The sequence below is a fragment of the Larus michahellis genome, chromosome 3 (assembly GCF_964199755.1).
Source record: "Larus michahellis chromosome 3, bLarMic1.1, whole genome shotgun sequence".
Lineage (NCBI taxonomy): Eukaryota > Metazoa > Chordata > Aves > Charadriiformes > Laridae > Larus > Larus michahellis.
Genome location: NC_133898.1, coordinates 35,028,259 through 35,047,934, shown reverse-complemented (window position 1 = coordinate 35,047,934; position 19,676 = coordinate 35,028,259). Strand labels below are relative to the sequence as shown.

Sequence of the window (19,676 nt, the reverse complement as noted above, 5' to 3'; positions counted from 1 at the left end):
GTTCCAACCCCCTGCCATGGGCAGGGACACCTCCCACTAGATCAGGTTGCTCAGAGCCCCATCCAGCCTGGCCTTGAACACTTCCAGGGATGGGGCTTCCACCACCCCTCTGGGCAACCTGTTCCAGTGTCTCACCACCCTCATGGTGAAGAACTTCTTCCTAACATCCAGTCTGAATCGTCCCATGTCTAGTTTTAATTCATTCCCTCTAGTCCTACCATTACCCAACATCCTAAAAAGTCTCTCACCAGCTTTCTTGTAGGCCCCCTTAAGATACTGATAGGCCACTATAAGGTCTCCTCGGAGCCTTCTTTTCTCCAGACTGAACAACCAGTTCACTCTCTCAGTCCTTTGAGTTCCTCCGATGACTTCCTGTTTCATGCCAGAGCAAGCTTAAATCGCGTGTCTGCTCGCTCCTGGCACTGCACAGCCACTGCCTGCAAATGCCTGATAGTGTGTTAACGAGGTGCTCACGCACGACAGCCATGTCTGGTTTACATATTTCCACCCGGAGCTCCACAAGGGTGGGTGTTTTCCCAGCTGCTAGGCAGGAGATGGCCTCAGCGGTTTCCCCACAATCAGCAGTGCATCTCAAGGTCTTGCATTCTTACACTTCCAGATTCTTTCACTGAGGAAAGCATGTTTATTGCTAAGTACAATTTTGCCTCAGTAATGTATGGTTTCCAGCAGAATTCCTGGAATCTGCTGTTTACAAGCAGGGTCAAAGGTTATAGAAATACTTTCAATTTGCATATGAGTGATATACCGGGAGGTATTTTGCCCATGCATAGTGTCTAAACTACGACACAACTGCTTTTCTATTGGTGTTGATAACGTCCCTGGCTCTGAAATCAACTTGTTCAGCTGTGTGGGTGGTTCAAATTATTGCTAGGCAGCTCAGTAAATGAAAATGAATACTCTCGACTCCTCTTCATCACCCAGACTCTTCTCCCAACACAGGCAGGAATATTAACAAGAACAAAAACATCAGTAAAGCTCTCATATTTGAAGTCTTGCAGCTGGAGATCCTCTCTCAGTGTGCCAACCAAATACATGGTGGCAGCATTATTATCCACTGCAAGATGCTCCTTTGGTGTGTTACTTTTATCCCTGAGCAAGCAAATGAGAAAAAGGATAGTGTGACTGAGATGAGCATCTTGACAGTTCACCACAGTATGGGCCTCTCAGAAGGCCGATGGCTGACAGTACACAGGCTTTCAGCAGGGATGCATCGAGAGGACGTTTTATGTAAGTTGACTCCTTCTGGAGGAAGGAGATTTCTCTGGTGGTATTAAACACCAATGTTTTAATGCTGCTTTTTTTAGCCCTTCAACTTGTCAGAATAACAGTGTTCTGCAGAGTTTTCCTTTTTTTCTCCCACTGAAGTCAATATGTGTCAAACTGCTGCCTGACCAAGCCAGCACTGGTGATATGTAATGGGAGGCAGGCTCACAGTAATCTCATATCTGTAGTGCAAGGTGACTACGCAATTAACAATATGAGGGACACACTCTAATGTGGAATTTGGGTGAGCACTTTATGTCCCGTATTTGGTAGACTGAATGCACCAATGATTTTAGCAGGCTGTCTCTATGACCAGAGATGCTTTAAATGGGAACACACGCCATAGACTGTATTTCAGAGTGCCCAAACACAGAGTTTCGTGGTGACAGCTGCTTAAAAAGTTGGCCCTATATATGGGATTGGAAAAGCATGGAAAAACAATCTGCTCTAGAACACCAGTTTTCCAGCGAGATTCCTGCACTCTGGGAGGACAGATCTTGGGGTTACCCAGGGCCTCCGTTCATCAGGCAGGAGGTGGTGTTTGAGGGATTTCACACAACCCTGTACTTCAGTAGAGCAGCATCATAAACTGTGAACAGGCCTCATAACAGCAGAATTCAGGATCTAGGAAGTTCAGCTTCTGTCCTTTACAGAAGGATAAGAGTGCAATTGCAATGCACTAGCATGTAAGGGGTTAGCATACAGTCTAATCAAAGAAAATTTGTCTCCACATTATTCCAACAAGTAAAGTTTAAAGGTCTTAAGTTTGCTTCTAAACAGGACAGTGATCCCCACCCACACATAAACATTTACCTAAGCAAGATTTGCATAATCTCTTTGACCCTCAATCTGCTCACCTTAATCAACCACATCATTATTTAGAAAAATGTGCCTCCATGTGCCTGATATCTTTGCCTAATTCTCACTGCTCATTAACCAAAAATCAACAGAAAATGTTCTTTTTTGATGTACCAAAGACTCTGAGTAAATAGCTTTCCTAGAACACTTTGTGTGGGTGTGACCATGTTTCAATAAAAAGCTTATCCCATTGTAAAACCAAAAAACCCACCACCCTTATGCATCAGGTACTGTATCTGATTGCATACAAGTTCTGACTGTCTGAAAAGAGAAATGAAGGGGACTCCAAGCAGCCATGAAGCCCTTTCACAGGAGACCACCAGCAGGTATTTAGTGAAGTATGATTTGAAAACACCTTATGCTCAGAAACGTCAGTACAGCGAGAGCACTGACTAGCTTCACTCATGCTCTTTTCCTAGAACTTCTTCTGACTTTATATTAACACAATAAGCAGCAAATGATCATCGCAGCACCTAGTTTCAGTTTGCTGATTTGTAAAACGGCGATAATAGCATCTTTCCCTTTGCACAATTTCGAAGTCTCAAGCTCCATGCCACTCGTGTCAATGGAAACAGGAGGTTGCTTAGGCAACTGTAATCATTCTACTTGTGAAAGCACAAGTAACAAGTGCGTTTCTGGTATTTAGACACACTTCATGTTGATATTCCAGCCTCTCCTTCTCTGTAACTGTCACCATCTGATAGACGTATTTGAGCAGGAATGTATTCATTGTCACTCAAGGAATATCTGGCCTATTCCTAAAAGGTTGTTAAGGGTACAGCTACATAAGGTGACCAAACTAACTTAACAGCTCATGTATGCCAAAAGCAGGACTCCTGTTCTTTACTTTCCCCCTTGCGGCACCAATCCTGGATGTGTGGCACCTCTGGGTAACATTTTGTCTTAGTAGGTTTAGAGAAATGAGAATGTACCTTGGCACAGACAAGCATCAGCCTGGCACTGACTCTTGCTGTTACTAGCAGCTTTAGTCTTATCTTCGTGCTACCTCCTGTAGTACATAAGACACCAGATCAAAATGGTAGTATTGGATGGTGATGACAAGCGTATGCAATGCTCAATTCAGTTCTCAATCCAGTGCCCAAATCAGCAATACACTCCAGGTCACTGACTTTCTTCCTAACTGATTTTTTTCCAAGGATTAAACATCTGTGTACAAACGTGAAAGTTCTTTAATGCTTGTCCAAAATTTTGGACAGTCTTGCATAATCATTTCACAATATTTATAGTGGCAGCTTGTGTTCCACCTCAGGCTGCTGCTCTTATGTCCCGCTTCCACAGTGATGATGAGGTCAAAGGAAAGACGGAGTGGAAACTGTTTTGGCACATATATACGTTTTCCCAATGTGCTAAGAAAACCTTTCTCTTTCCCCCCTTCATTGTAGCTAATACGTCAAAAGAAGGGCTATTCAAGAACACAGTAAGAGCCTGTATTGATAGCAGGGGAGTAGAGCATGTCCCGTATCTTGATTTTGGAAAAATATTTGTTGCACATAACGTTCTAATAAGCAAGCTAGGGAAAGACAGTCTAAACATAGCTATATATAGGGGGTACAAAAGCGGTAGGAAAACCATACGGAGAAGGTAACCATTAAAGGTTTACTGCTAAAATGGAAGCCTGCACCAAGGCATCATTTTGCACTGGTTAAATACCTGTTTAACCTATTTTCATTATGTCCTGGACAGAACCTATTTTCATTATGGCTGGAGAATCTAATAGAGAGCATGCATATTAGATTTACAACTGACACTAATCTGGGAAAGCCTGTGAAATAATTGAGAACAAACTTGGATTAAGAATAAAAAATGTAAAAATGTAACAGAAAACAAACCAGAACACACTAGTCATTGTAATAATCCATGTTACATCCACATACTGAATATTACACATAATTCTACTCCCTGTCTTCAAAAGAGATACAGTAGAATCAGAAAAGATTCAGAGAAAGTTGACACAGATGACCAAAAATACGGGATGTGTCTTTATGAAGCCTTTTTACAGATGGTGGAAGACTTTTCAGTCTGAAAAAGAACTGGCTAAGGACGGACGCATCAGCGACCTATAAAAATCTGAGTGGCATGAAAAAGGTGAATAGCAAATGATTATTTATCCTCTTTCAAGGAAAGACTCAGGCAGCACAAAATGGAATTAAGACTGGGTCAGAATAAACAAAAGAGGATAATTTTTAACGTAATGATTAGTTGAGCTCTGTAGTTCTTTCCCACAGAATGTTTTGTGTGCCAGAAGCTGACATTGTTCAAAAACTGATTAATCAAAAGAAAGTTAATTCAGACATATTAAATATAATAAAGACACGACCATCTACTTCATAACATCATGGAATCAAACTGCTGCAGGCAGAATACCATCTCGTGCTTTCTTTTTTTCAGACTTTTCCACAGGTATTTTCTATTTATTATACTTTTATACTGCTACAGCTACAATCAAAGCTGACTTCTTGATTTCTAATCAGTGCACATTACTGCTTAAGCTACCGACCACAGCCAAGCGCAGGATACCTGACCTGAGCTGTTTGGTTTGATCCAGTATAGCTGCTCACACCTTCTTTTGCTTATACGAAAACCTTATTTATCTTGCTCAGATTAAACGTTTCTTGTTCCTAAGAGAGATCCACTCAGATCTAACCCATTCTCATTTTCTCCTTATGCCTGGGATGAGGCATGTTCTCACGTGTTTTTAATTAAAAAACCGTTTTGCTCAAACTGTATGGATAGATGAAGACCCAAATTGAGTTTCTGTAGCTTCGAGTTACGATATGTCAACCTATTCAACATTTCAAATCATTATTGGAAAATTATTCTGATTTTGATCAGTTTGTTTAGGTGCCTATCATATTGATTTACCCACGTATCTGACCAGAGTACTAGCAGGCTAAAACCATTTTTGATGGTGAAGTGATCCCCTGTGTGGAAGGCCACAGAAGCAGAGAGATACATGCTGAGATACATTCTCTCCTTGAACTTTTAATACCATACTTACAGCACGGATGGTCAATCAGACTGTGACTCATTCCCCTTCAAGAGACTGCTTGTCTTTCCAAATTTTGCAGTTCATCAGCAAGGATAAATACTCTTCTTAATAGACATCGGTTACAGCATTATGAGAAAAGATGATACAGATTGATCTATTTGGAGACCAGTGATGCTTATTGCTTGTAAGATGATGGTTAAGTTCTTTGTGTGCTTTTAAGGTTGCAAAACATATCCAGAAAATCAAGATGTTACATAGTTGTTTAACTGGTAAAATCTGTGTGACAAAGCTTATGCTATTGCTGTCAACACACAAGATTTGGAATATGCTCATAGGCACCAAACACATTTAGTGACTTTGAGAAGACTCAGCATGAAGGAAAAAAATGGAGGTTTATGCAAAAGCTGGCATTTGAACAGAAATCACTCTTCAACTCTTCAATTAATTCATTTTCTTTCTTTTTCTTCTTTTTTTTTTTTTTTTTTTTAAAGCGAGTTACTATACCTACTAGCTAGGTATACTAACTGGAAACTGTTAACTGGAATTACTGCCAGAGTATACTGATAGCTAATCTACTGAAACAGAAGTTAAGAATTTTAGACCATGAAAATGGAAAGCATTTAAGGTGCAAATGAAAACATGATGAAATACTGAAATATTTCAGACAATGTCACATTGACAGATTGAAGTTAAATAAATCATTTAATAAGCTCTATGACCCTAATTAATGAAACTTGTGCATACTATTAATCCCTCTAATCAATCCAATTAAAGACTAAAGCAGTCTCATGTGTTTGTACACAAAGTGCCCAACTGAAGCAAGTTTTAACGATGCAGCTAAGCAGAACGCTGGGATCAGTCAGGACTTAGTGACCATTACTTAGTTCAGAAGCAGAAAAAGTCTGTAAACTCACTTGCTTGGTGTTTTCGAGGTAAATGTTACATTGCCCAAGATAAATTGTGTTCACACACTGTTTACCTGTGTTTCTCTTGGAGTATTTAACGTTTCACAGATGAGGCTCTTGTTAGCAAATCCTTCCTTTGAAAAATATCCACTCCTAAAAGGTAAGCTCATGATATTTCGTACAGCATGTAACAGGAAAAATATTCATCCTTCATCTTTCTTTCTTCCTCATTAGGAAATACTCAGGAAAACTTTGGGGAAAAAAATAAGATTTAACATCATTGTATTTATTAGGTTCCGAAACAATACACATTCACATCCTTTTGAATACAGTACATTTGGCACAGTAATAATGTTTACGATGAAATAACACTAATGAATGGCAAGAGATTCAAATTACATCCATAAGAAAAAAATTCTGTACAAATAAATCCTCACAATAAAAAAAACTACCCCCCCAACTGAATACATTTTATATTTAGCCAGAACTATTCTGCACATAATTTAAAAAGAGGTAATTTGTAAGCCTTTTTTGGAGATAATTATTTTTCACCCTATGGAGAAAAACGTGTTTCCATTTCTTAATAAAGTCTATTTGGGAGGAAAAACAAGAAACAATTGATTCTTTATCATTATTGTTATTATTAATAATCTTTTTGGCATTTTGCACTCATTTTACAAAGAAGGAACAAGAAAGATTTTACAGGACAGGCAGAAATGTAACAGAATGTCCATTTTTAAGAATTATCTTTAAAAAATGTTCAAGGTAACAGACAAACCTTCTGATGTAAACCCAATGCAGAGGATCTAACTGTTTATATTGAAGAAATATCTGCCCATGCAAAAGTTTTTATCTCCTTCACTTTTCTCTTAGCATCCTAGCAAACATTGCAGGTGCTGAGGCCTGAAATATAAACATTTGCTAATTATCTTCACGTTAGAAACGGGAATGCAGACTACACAGCTTGCTTACAAAAGCTTTATGGGAGGCTTTTATTCCTTCAAAATAAATGCTCAGAGTTTTCTGTAAAGGCCTCTTGTTGTACAAACAGTAGTGCACTATCTGATAACTTGTCTTCCTAGCCAGTCTACTCACCTATGGAAAAGAACGCTTTAGCATTGTGATCAGTTCTTGCCTGGATGTCAAAAGCTAACTGTGATGAGAAATAAACAGAGCCAGTGGCGAGACACAAATTGATGGGCAGTTCTACAATATATTTCTAAAAGAGAAAGAAATTTAAACATTGAGATGATGCAATCATTAAGATGTTTCTGTGCTGGTACTCAGCTCCAGAAGCTAGTCTTTTCCCAGTACAAAAGATTACTGAAGATAAATTAAATTAAACTAAAGGCTTGATCCATTATTACACCTGTAGGCCAGACAACACATTAATTGAAATATCATAATATTTAATATTTTGAAATCATCATAAGAATATATATAATAATTACACCTGAGTTTTAAAAACAAAACAAAATGGAACTGAATGTTGTCATCAGTAACAGGCTATGAGCAGCCAGACGCAAAACTGACACAAACTAACTCATCTGCTTGAGACCGAGATTATCTCTTAAAGCCAATGATTCACACTTTGTCCACCACGATTTGTAACATTCCTTTCTCTTTCTGAGCTCTATCATGTCATAATAGAGTTGAAGAGAACTATACAAGAGATTTAGTATAGCTTAATATATGTCTACATCTTTTATAACAAAAACCTCATCTCTCTGACAGTAACTTGAACCAATACACATACAAGAGTATTGCACATGGACATTATTATAATTATTCTTTCATAGACTAACATTTTAATAGTATGCCTGAACATGCAGCAGTTGATACCTCTATATTCAATGAATTCCACAGGCCTTGCAGCAAACACTATATACAAAATCTCACCTGTACAAAAGGCAAAAAAGCTTCTTTAGTGCCACTTTGCCAATCACAAGTATATATATTTTTGTGCAGCTGGAAATCCATGTGCAACAATTAAAATGGATTCCAATGACCGCTCACTCAGTCCAGTAAAATATATAATAAAATGACCTCAGCGATACATGTACACAAAAAAAAAAAACCAAAACCCAAACCACAGGGTACTCCTGGAAATATAAGTACATAACACTGTTAGCGTATCTACAGGAGGTAACTTCACATTAGTAATATTGTCCACATGAGTTACCATTTCAATTCATACACAAAAAAATTCAATTTACAGCTTTCAATAATGTCAGTTTGTGAATGTTTGATCTTCAGTTTTTTAACACACTTCCACATAATGCATGTGTAGCCTTATTTTGTGTCTTCTAAAAGCAGATTTCTCTTTAGATTTTAAACATAAAAAACAACAAACACAGTAGTATTATGGTTTTGTAAAAGTGTGCAAAAGTAACACACTGCTGAGAAAATAAATATAAATAAGAAATTATTTATCAACTTAGCTACAATGGAAAAGGCAAATTGATAATGTTTATAATTAATTTTTAACATAAAATTAACTGTAAACATTTGCAAGCTTGCCATCACATTAATGGTTCATTTAAATGGATACTAAATTTGGTAACATGGATAGTACACCCAATTGCCTGAAAAACTGTAAAATGCCTATGTATAGCTATGCTAAAGTACTATAGGCTTTTTATTCTTTAGCCCTTTAATAACTATCCATATAGTATCTATTTCTTGCTTTAAATAAAATTTCAGTTATCTTTGTGACTCTTCTTATTCCTAAGAGTTTTTTGTAAATTGCATGAGGAACTTCATCAAAAGTTGTAATTGATGTGCTTCTTTTTCCGGACAGCTTTATTTTAAGTTTGTACCTCACCACAATAAATTTGTAATTCATTACACATCCATGAAGGTAGACTTCTTTGCTTACCAAAGGGCAACATATTACTTATTTGTTCCATACCTAAATACAGATCTCACCTTAACCAACAGCGCAGAAGAAACAGTTCTCACGTCCTTAGCTTAAATACATATGACAATTACGGAACGTAATCTGCTAAATTGCTTTTAATAGCATGGCTTCATTTTCCATGGAGAAGATGTAATTTTGTCCTCTGGGGAGATCTTAGGAATAAAAGAAAAGTTGCAAATATACGGCAGTGTGTTACATCTACAATTTCTGATACAAAATTATTTTGCATTGCTTTGTGAGACAGAAATTAAGAGTGCTTTCAGGTCAGAAGATTAAAGAAAAAAACCAACAATAAATATATACTTTAACTGGGGATATGGGCTCAGGGTAAGAGAAGCAGTTTTTGATCTACTGAGTCTCAGGAATTTGACGATCTCTTCAGAATCACTTCTTGCAGCATCGTTCATCTGTCAGCCTAACGTTGTCTATGGCAGTAGCTCTTCTCCAAAATAAGAGAACCCTTTAAATTCTTCTTGATTGATTTGTTTTATAATTGTCTCATCCACTAGCGTTAATACTGGTTCTTCTCGTGTAAAGTCTTGATCAAAGTTATTTACATCCCTTTTGGTTTTCTGAGAAGAAAAATACAAATAAGGTGAATGGTGAAACAGCACAGTAAAATAAAAGGTGCTCTCCCTCCTCTCCATCCCCCCGAAAGGCTGAATTTTCTGGAATGATTGAAATAAAAGAGGAGCTACTTCACACAAAGAATAACAGACGTATGAGAGAAGCTACAGGAGCAAGTACTATAAATGAGTTCAGGAGAGGCCACAGAAGCAGCACTATAAATGAATTCCCAAAGACTCACTGGTCTCTGACAGGCGAAGGAATAGCAGTATGATGATAAAGCAGGAAGCTGAGATTACAACTAGTTTAGAAAAGGCTTTGGCATAGTAGGTGGTACGGCTCTTTCCTCTTAGATTTGAACATAATGATATCTCATTTCAGAGGCACAGAGTGAACTGATTTCCCCACAATATAGCCTACTGTTTCAACTCTAAGTTAACTGTTTTTTTATATCTGGCTACACTCAGCTTTAAAATCAGAGGTAGACCTCACAACACCTCTCAGTCCAAAATCCTTGAGCTCCACATTGGCAACTCAGATTTCCTAACGCAGCCGAATGTCATTCAAAGCACCACGGCAAAGTGAAATTCTGTCTCCAAAGAAATCCACCTCGGAACTCTTCTTTATTTCAACGGCATCAGGATTTTCCCATGGAAGTCTAAAGCACCTTGCTCTTTCAGCGAAGTTGGGCCAACAAAGTGCAACTGTACACATTGTGGTGGGATAAGATATATTAACTAGAGACAGCCTTGGGGAGGCCGACTCATTGTCCTCAGGGCACTCATACCAGTGACTATCTGTGACCACTTACATGTAAAAAACCTTAAGGCTACAGGGGAAAACATTCCCCATGGTCATTCCCTTGAGACCTGCACTGTTCATGTTTTCCATGTTAGCAGTGTATTTCAAGCATGTACAGGTTCAGGGAAGTGGAAAAAATATTTTCCTTTACATTGTCTCTTTTTTCTTTGTTTCATGAAATCTAATAGTTACCTGAGTGATACTTAATGGAAGAACACTGACACATTAAAAACTAGCTTCGTGTCCATCCTGCATGTCTGAAATTAAGATGATACCAGAAATATAGACTAGCTATTTGACTTGCAAAATAAAATGATAAAATCATAAAGTGACACATCATAAAGTACAGTAATGTATTGCAAATGGGATATATGCCTTCAAGTCAATGTAGGTAGATTCTCCAATAAAATATATACATAAGTGTATTTCCTTCATGAGCTCTACTGAGGCACTAAAACAAATTTCTTTCTCACAACTGAAAAATGGTCAGAGCAACCTTCACCTACATTGTTTGTAAGAACTTTACAGATATAGGGAAAAAAAGGTCTATATAAATGCAAGAGACTGTCACTTGTAAACCAACTCCTTTCTAAGTACAGGCAACAAAAAATCCACATCCTCTATCTACAAAATTCCATTAAAAGGAAAGGAATATGGACTTAACAAACATGTTTACATTTGTAGTATTTACTTTGTACATAAAGACTGGACATAAAGTGCATGTGACCCATATACTCCGAACTCCTTAAAGTGTGAGGGACATGGCTTTGGGCTTTACGTTTTTTCCCAGTCATCTGGGCAAATACTGCAAAATAAGAATGAAATTCCATATGTATTTTTAAATGCATTACATTGCAATTACATCTACATTATTCTTGTTCCCCATGTCCTACTGTAGTATTTTTATACACTCACACAATGAATTTGCTAGAAGAATAGTCACTAAAGTAGAAGTAAGTGAATACCTATAGAAAGTAAAATTCAAATTCAGAACTCTGCAAGAGAAATGTGATTACACTCACACTTTCACTACTAGCTCTCCAGGGCAAATAAGCTCTGGACTAGCTAAGAACAAATACAATATATATTATTTTCAGGTTTTCATACTGAACGTATTTGTGAAAAGTGTTATTTCCTTGCTGAAATTAGTTTCAGCATAAGAATAAGATGATAAATTCCTCAAATCCTATCAGGCGCAATTAATTCCCAATAGCTACTTTTTCCAGAGAACCATCACAAAGATTTGTGAAAGTTTTAGGTGAAAAAGAGTGCAGATGAGTACATCTGAAAAACTGTCCCACACCGCTGTACCTAAATTGTATTGATTAAAACTAACTGTACTTCCAGTAGAACTTCGAATCCCAAACATTCTGAAACAACACACAAGGGTTTTTGCTTAGATTTAAAAGCCTAGCAAGACCAAAGAAGGAAATACAAGTTTTTACTTTCTCAGATTTATAAACAATTCCATGTCTTTTTGGCAGTATAGATGTAAATCACACAATTTATTAACAGGACAAGTATGGAGCAATCTAAGATTGCAAGGGTATGCTAAGTAAGTCTCTAACTAACCAACTGACGAATGGAGATTAAATAAATCACAGGGAACAAAAGTGAGTGGATTAAGCCATACAAGACAAAAGGTAGACTTCATAACAAGTGCTTCTTTTCAACAGAAAGATTTATTTGAGAAACCCTCCTTAGCAACTTAGGCACTTTCTTCCTGAAGCAATGACTATTTTGCAAGGCCTACCTGCTAAGATGAAACAGGTCTGGCCACATTTCTGCTACTATTGCTATTTTAATGTAATTCCACTGTGAATACTCTATAGGCCAACAGCATGAACCAATATATAGTTGCATCATGAGGGCTCAGGATGAAAGTATGAAGGGTTGTGGCTGTCTCCTAGCAGAGAAGCTGAGAAAAGCAAGAAGATTAACAAGGTAAGGAGAGTATATAAAGGAAACAGAGTGCAACTATTATCCACCTCTGAACATTAAAAAAATCGTGATGAAAAAAGGAAAAATACTTAGATTGGCTGGCAAATGCATCATTAAAAATGCAGTAATTAAATGGGTATGATTGTGTTTATTTAGCCTGAAGTTCCTGAGACTTTGGGACATATTATTTTTAACTTTTCAAACTTTTTTCCAGGTAAGAGTTTTCAATTTCAGATGACCGAAGAAACGAGGATTGTTAGGAAAAAAAGAACCCCCAAAACCACAGCTGTCCACCCAAACACACACAAATTTCATTAGGTTTCAGATGCTACTTTTTCTCTCTCTAGACTGCTCAGACACCTTGTGTTCAGCACGCGTCAATGCTACATGAGAGCAGGGGCACAGCAGCTACCCAAGAGCTGCCAACAATAGGTGCCAAATTCCACACTGCACTGAAACTGCTCTACTGCAGGCAGCATGTAGGCAGCCCGACTCCATCTGACAAAGAGCAGCAGCACTGCCACGGCACTTCTAATGACTAAAACCGACGTGACTCCAATTCTAAATAACATCTGAAAGATGGCTTCTCCACCAGCACGCTATCTCTGGTAGTGAGAAGGCACAGTGACTCACAACATCTTGTGCAGGAAATGTGCTGGCTAGTTGATCTTTTATTTTTTCTAGCAGTGTGAATGCTTCATAGGTCTCTCGTCTGAGCGTCTTGACATAGTGTAACCTGCTTATCCTGGAGACATGGTGGGCTTGCTTCATGTGGGCGATACGATCTGATTAGATGTACCACTTAATGCTACAGAAATAGAACCCCTTGAATTAATAAATATTAACATGACCTACTACCCATCAAGGATTAAAGTTTTTAAGTCAAAGTCATGTTTTATTTTATTCAAAGATTACTGCTTCTGTTTGAAAAGCTAAAGACACTGGAAATTTCTAAAAGACTATCGCTTCATAAAACACCATTTAAACAGCTTTCTTAGTTGGCCTGTGCAACTCTGGACGAAGAGATATTGTTTTATGAGTCAAAACGCTTTTTTTTCTTGAATATCTTCACATAATTTCTAAAAGATCAAAATGAACTTCATGTGCTATTAATAAGCACACATTAAACAGTGGTTTTCTGAACTGGTTTTACTTTCACTACCATTCAATAAAAAATTAATTTTCTACCTGCAGTCACAGACTAGAGCTTAAAAAAATCCTCCAAAACGTGCTTTTAATAAGCTTTCCAGTGTTAAGGATCACCAACCTTGTCTGTTAATGATTACTAAATGACGCTATATGAATTGCAACAATGAAAAAAGAAATCTAAGTTCATGTTCTTCTTACTGAAAATACATTAAGAAAGTTAGAACTTGCCATTCCTTACATTAATCACACAAACCAAACGTGAATGACAGGAACCTTTGGTATTGAAAAGTCACACAAATCCTTGCAAGAAGGCACCTGATAGAGGGTGCTCCAAACCAGGGAACTCAGCAAAGCTTGGGCACCTCATCAGCTGTGTCATGAGGCCAAGAGGCTTGGTGCAGTCTCTTCGGCCTAATAAGGATTAAATTAATTCTCCAGTTTGGAGACACTAAGGCTTATATCTCTCTACTCCGTTATTTGTTTTCATTTAATTTGCAGAAAATAGCCGAAACACTTTCAAGTCCTTTGCAAACTCAATAGCTCCACTAAATTGGGCTGGAATTGTCCAGTGGGTTCAAAACCTACTCAGAGGAGGTGAAAGAAAGATGGGAGGTGGTGGCTAGAAAACAACAATGTCACAAAAGCCTAGGTTTTGTATTTTAGTTTGATTTTCCTACAATTTCACAATATACTGTTTAGATGTAACTATAGGAATCCTCTTTAAATCAATTAACAGATTTGTTAGTTTAACAGAATGAGGAGCTAATCCACAACAGACAGCCAATACAAGTAAGTGAGGCCAGAAATGATTATTATAACAATGAACCAACATGTTGGAAGAAAAAAAGATCATGCTATGATAGTTTTCAGTAAGTGGACCTTTTGACACAAAATATATACAAAGCTCACCCATGATTTTCACAGTCCGAGATACTGTCACCACAGAAAAGCAGATGCAGATTGGTCTTTCTATATTTCTATATCTATATTATATATATCTATCTATATATTTCTATTCTATATTTCTATATCACTGAATGAAACATCTTTAACTTTACTGCAATTTTCCGTCAATGATGCCTCTTGATATATTTTCAAGCCCACACTGAAATCCTGGAGTTTGTAATTTGTTTGAGGAGCTTCACCAGAGAACCCTTCCAGTGCAGCGCCGGGCTGTATCAGCAGCACATCAAACACATGACAGTAACCTGAAATCTGGGCAGGAAGCTGCTGCAGCTTTTGGTGTGCAGCTACAGGGGCACAGAACAGCAGTGCAGCTGGAACAGGACGCTCCGTAAGAGTTGCACCTTCTCATACGTATTACACGGTATCATTTAATTTTATCCAAAATTTTGCTTCACTAAGAAATAAATGATTCCCGCATTTCTTCATCAAGCAGAAATTCTTAGATCAGGATGAGCAGAGTTCAAATATCTTGTATTTACCTCATCACCGGTAAGATCTTCAGATTATTTTGTTCAAGAAATTTGAAAACTCAAGACATCATACAATGGTTTGAAGCACAAGGTCATGTGGCTTACCTCATGTATCACTGTCCTCTCAGTCACCTCTCTTTATTATGATAACAAAAACCGCAGTATAGGCAGAGATCACTTTGCACCAATGATGAGATCTCTTTTCACATAGGTATAGTAGTTTCTAAAAAGTTGAGACCAACTGTAACAAGCACTCACTTTCGCATATAACTCATTCTATATACACAGAAATTCAGCATGAATACTGTGAAAGAAACAGTCTGAGAAGCAGAACACTTCAGGCCTGTCTTTCCATTTATCCTGGTGATGCCTCTTCACAGTATTTGCATGCCCTGAGAATGTGTATCAGTATTAGAAGTATGTCCTAGAATGAAATATATGAAATATATATGAAATATATGGTATCAGAATAACTTTATAGAAGTTATTTAATTTTTTCAGCATGTTTATTGCTCTATTCACACATGGAAGGGTTACAACAGATCAGCGATGAGCTGCAGTATATTCAACTGAGGTTATGATGATAAAAAGTGTTTTGAATCCAAGTAGTTTTTACAAGTATACCAATATTCATTACTTCCAAGCAGGGGGTGAGATTTTGTGCTCCTACATTATGCTTTCACTAGATGTAAAGAACACCAGATTAAGAGAAAGCAGTGGAAAAAAACTCCACTCAATGAAGATGATAATAGATTGTGAAACAGTATTTGGAAAGTATGCCAACCTATGCAGTCCACAATTTAATCTGTTATGGAAGAACACAGTCATTTAGTAAACACCAAGGTAATTTACAGAACTATGAATTTTAAAAGGGATCATTTGTGATCCAGTAAAGTGAAACCACTTTTATACTGAAATAGTATGTATCTTTACTAGGAATGTGAAATGGGTCAGGTAGGAAGGAGGAACAACCTAAACAATTAGGGGATACAAACACATAATGACTACATGGCCAGGATGCCAGCCTTAGTATTTCACTTTTGCGCAGCCTTTCTCCCATCCTACACCCCAAAACCACCACAACAAAACAAACAGCAAGGCAAACAATACCAAAGCTCTGCAGGCTTACTGACAATCACCTCGTGTTCGCAGTCTGGGCAACGAACCTCACCAGAAGTTGTCCCCTATGGCCATACTTGGGTATGGTTTTAGCATGAATGAGTACACAGTACTAAAGCTAAATATACACCAAACCTGCTTAGTTCAGAGCCTGATTGCTAAAGCACGAGAGTTATCTCCGTGTAAAACATCGATGGCAACAGATTTCACATGAGCTGCAGGGGAGGTCAGCACTACAGCTTCCCACCTGAGGTTAGTCCTTTACCCTCAAAATCCATCGTGTCCACCTTATTGGGGCTTGCTTCCATTAGGACTTAATCATGACATAACCACCGCACATAAGGTATACTATGGTAGAATACATGCATTTTTTAGAATGAAAAAAATTCCAGGGTGTCTGGTTTCAGCTGGGATAGAGTTAATTTTCCTAGTAGCTGCTGTGTTTTGGATTTAGTATGAGAATAATAACATATTAATTTAGTTGTTGCTAGGTAATGCTTATATCAAGTCAAGGACTTTTTCAGCTTCCCACAGAGCTGAGAGAGAGCATAAAGAGGACAAGCTGGCCAAAAGAATATTCCATACCATAGGTGTCATGCTCAGTATATAAAGGAGGTTGGCTGGGTGTCAGGAATCCATGATCACTGCTTGGGACAGGCTGGGCAACCAATCGTCTTTGTATTTCCTTTTATCATTGCTGTTATTATTATCATCTTCTCTTCCATTATTGTTCATTATTTTGGGCCCCTCGCTACAAGAGGGACATTGAGGTGTTGGAGCGTGTCCAGAGAAGGGCTACAAAGCTGGTGAGGGGCCTGGAGGACAAACCTTATGAAGAACGACTGAGGGAGCTGGGGTTGTTTAGCCTGGAGAAGAGGAGGCTGAGGGGAGACCTTATCACCCTCTACAACTACCTGAAAGGAGGTTGTAGAGAGATGGGGGCTGACCTCTTCTCCCTGGTGACAAGTGATAGGACGAGGGGAAACGGGTTCAAGTTACGTCAGGGAAGGTTTAGATTAGATATTAGGAGACATTTTTTCACTGAAAGGGTTATTAAACATTGGAATAGGCTGCCCAGGGAGGTGGTGGATTCACCATCCCTGGAGGTGTTTAAAAAAAGGGTAGATGGGGCACTTAGGGACATGGTTTAGAAGTGGCTCTTGTCAGGGTAGGCTAAAGGTTGGACTCGATGATCTTAAAGGTCCCTTCCAACCTCAACAATTCTATGATTCTATGATTCTATCCTATTAAACTGTCTTAATTTCAACATTTGAAGTTTCCTTTTTTCCGATTCTTCTCCCCTACCCCACTGGGGTACAGGGAGTGAGCGAACGGCTGTGTGGTTCTGATTGTCGCTTGGGGTTATACCATGACAAAGGGAAAGAGTGCCAACTTCTGAATTTCTACACTATATTTTCCCCTTATGGTAGGTTTCTTTGAGGATTTAACTACATGGCAAACTATTTTATATTTCTTCTTGAGGTGGGGAGGAAATACGGGAAGAGGAAGCAATGGAATAATCACATGAAAATACCCTTCACCTGCACAATGCTATTCCCATTGCAAATTTTATGATCCACTCTGCAGTGTAGATTTTATGCGTACCTCTCTAATTCACATTTTATTGGCAAGCCTCCATTGATATTCTCAATTGCTCTAAGGCCATGATGACCAGTGTCACCTCCGCTCTTACATCCTGGCACACATCCAAAATTAGTCCATTTTCGGTTGTGTTCTCCTGAAATTGCATATTAACTGTTGTTGCTACAGCAGAGTTGCAGCAGTCAGGGCTGGTGCATCTGTGACACGCTAAACCACCTGCTGGTGAGTCCACAAATACATGCGTAGAAGCCTTCTTTGTCTTCCTGATCACTAGCACTTTAGCACACAGGACGGGCTATACCCAGAAAATGGATCTGACTTGCAAAGAAGAGAAAAAAGTGATGCAGGAGAGTTGGTAAGTCTAGGGCACGTGTCCCTAGAATTCCAGTGGCTTCCAGGAGACATCCATAAATCACTGAAAAACTACCCAAATACAGACAGTCTAGCAGTGCACAGATATTTGACCAGATTTATTCTGTAAAAGATCAACAGATTTACTTTGCCTTACATTCTTGAAGTAATCACAAAGACAAGGAATAAAAAGGAGACCCTGATGCGAGTGAGTAGGTGAATCATATAATTAAATATTTCAAGACTCACATCTCTGCCACGTATCCTGAATAAATACTGACTGACTGACCTTCCATCGTTTTATTCTGCCTACAGTCACCTACTCAACTTAATTACAGTAAAGTAACACATTATGGAAACCTTCCTGAGAATGTTATGAAATTGTAAATATATAGCAATACCTTGTGATTCTGAGCCCCTCCTCTGTCAAGGGGGCATGGGCATGTGCATTGTGACACTGGATGCGAAGAAACACCACAGCATGAAAGGTAATGGCAAGCACGTACAGTGGGAGCATCATTGCAAGACTCGGCTATATGCTAGAATGGCTTGCATTATAGGCTGTAAAGCAGGAATGCTACAGAGTTTTTGGCAAAACTGCCTTCTTCAAAACATTTCGGGGAAACTCATGGTCTTTGATGATGATCTCTAGCTTGTTAAGAATAAGGCTTTTAGTGTGACATGGACGATGCATATGACAGGCAGTTCTCACCTTATACAAACGGAGAAAGTTACACAGTGATGGTTTAATTGTAAGATGACTGATTGGTAAGAGATCATATTTTGAAGTCTAATGATTATTTTTAAGCCTTTGCAAAGACAGTTAAGAATAAAGATACACGTAGCTTTTTAGAAAGCATCTTCAGCTGCTTTTTTTTTTAAACTAATACACATTCTTATACTAATTGTAGACTGAAAAAAAAAGGCATTGCACAACCACGCATGAATGCCTACTACTTCTGCATCTCAATATATCTCCTTTCCACCTTTCCTCCAGACAATGGAACTGCTTTTTTGGAACACGGTTTTACCGAAAGAGCACAGTAAGACATAGGAGAGTTTGTAGTGACACAGGTTTCATTCTTGGTTCTGCTACTGATCTGCTTTGAGCTTGAGTAATTTTCTCCTCCCTGTGCATCTAATTTTCTTCCTATTTTTGTTCTCCTATACATGGCTTGTGATCTCTCTATCTACCATTATCTATGATCTGTTGATTGTCTCTCACTTATATGGCTTTTTGCACAGCAGGAACCTGATCTTGCTGGGAACTCGAGCTGTTAGTGCAGACCTGAGGGCACAAATTCAATTTCTCTTTCTTCTTGTTTTTGTCAAATATAAACAGAATTCTTCAGGGAGTCATGGGCAGTTACAATCTTCAACTTCTTCTTTTCCATGCTCCCTAATTAAGCAAAGGGAATGTTTCTTCTGTAGGTCCTCTGCAAACATGATTATTGCATGCAAATCAAGGAAGATCTGTGCTTAAGGTTTTTCATAAATATTTAGACTAAGTGTTCCTGTCATCCTGCATAATTTAAGCATATGAGTCCTGGAGCATGCTGTTGAGAGGACAAGTACAAGGTCTGTGCCTCCAGAGTAACAAAAGCCATTGTAACAGCACAGCAGCATAACAACAAGAAAGCAGCAGTTAATGAAGTGCTAGGATTCCTTACCATTTAAAAACGCCTTCCCTGTCCCGCTACTGAAGGTAAGTGCCTACACCTCAGCTGCTTCAG

At 38.3% G+C, this 19,676-nt stretch overlaps 1 protein-coding gene across 2 annotated transcripts in view; it reads right to left on the bottom strand.

Moving 5' to 3' along the window:
* Positions 1 to 6,322: 6,322 nt before the first annotated feature.
* PRKCE (protein kinase C epsilon) overlaps positions 6,323 to 19,676 on the bottom strand; it is a 298,319-nt gene continuing 284,965 nt past the window's right edge. The window contains exon 15 of one of the 2 annotated variants that reach the window (XM_074579637.1): positions 6,323 to 9,549. In XM_074579637.1, coding sequence (XP_074435738.1) covers positions 9,403 to 9,549 — 147 coding nt within the window. In that variant the 3' untranslated portion in view covers positions 6,323 to 9,402. The remainder of the gene's footprint in view (positions 9,550 to 19,676) is intronic. The other variant, XM_074579639.1, reaches the window with a different exon arrangement.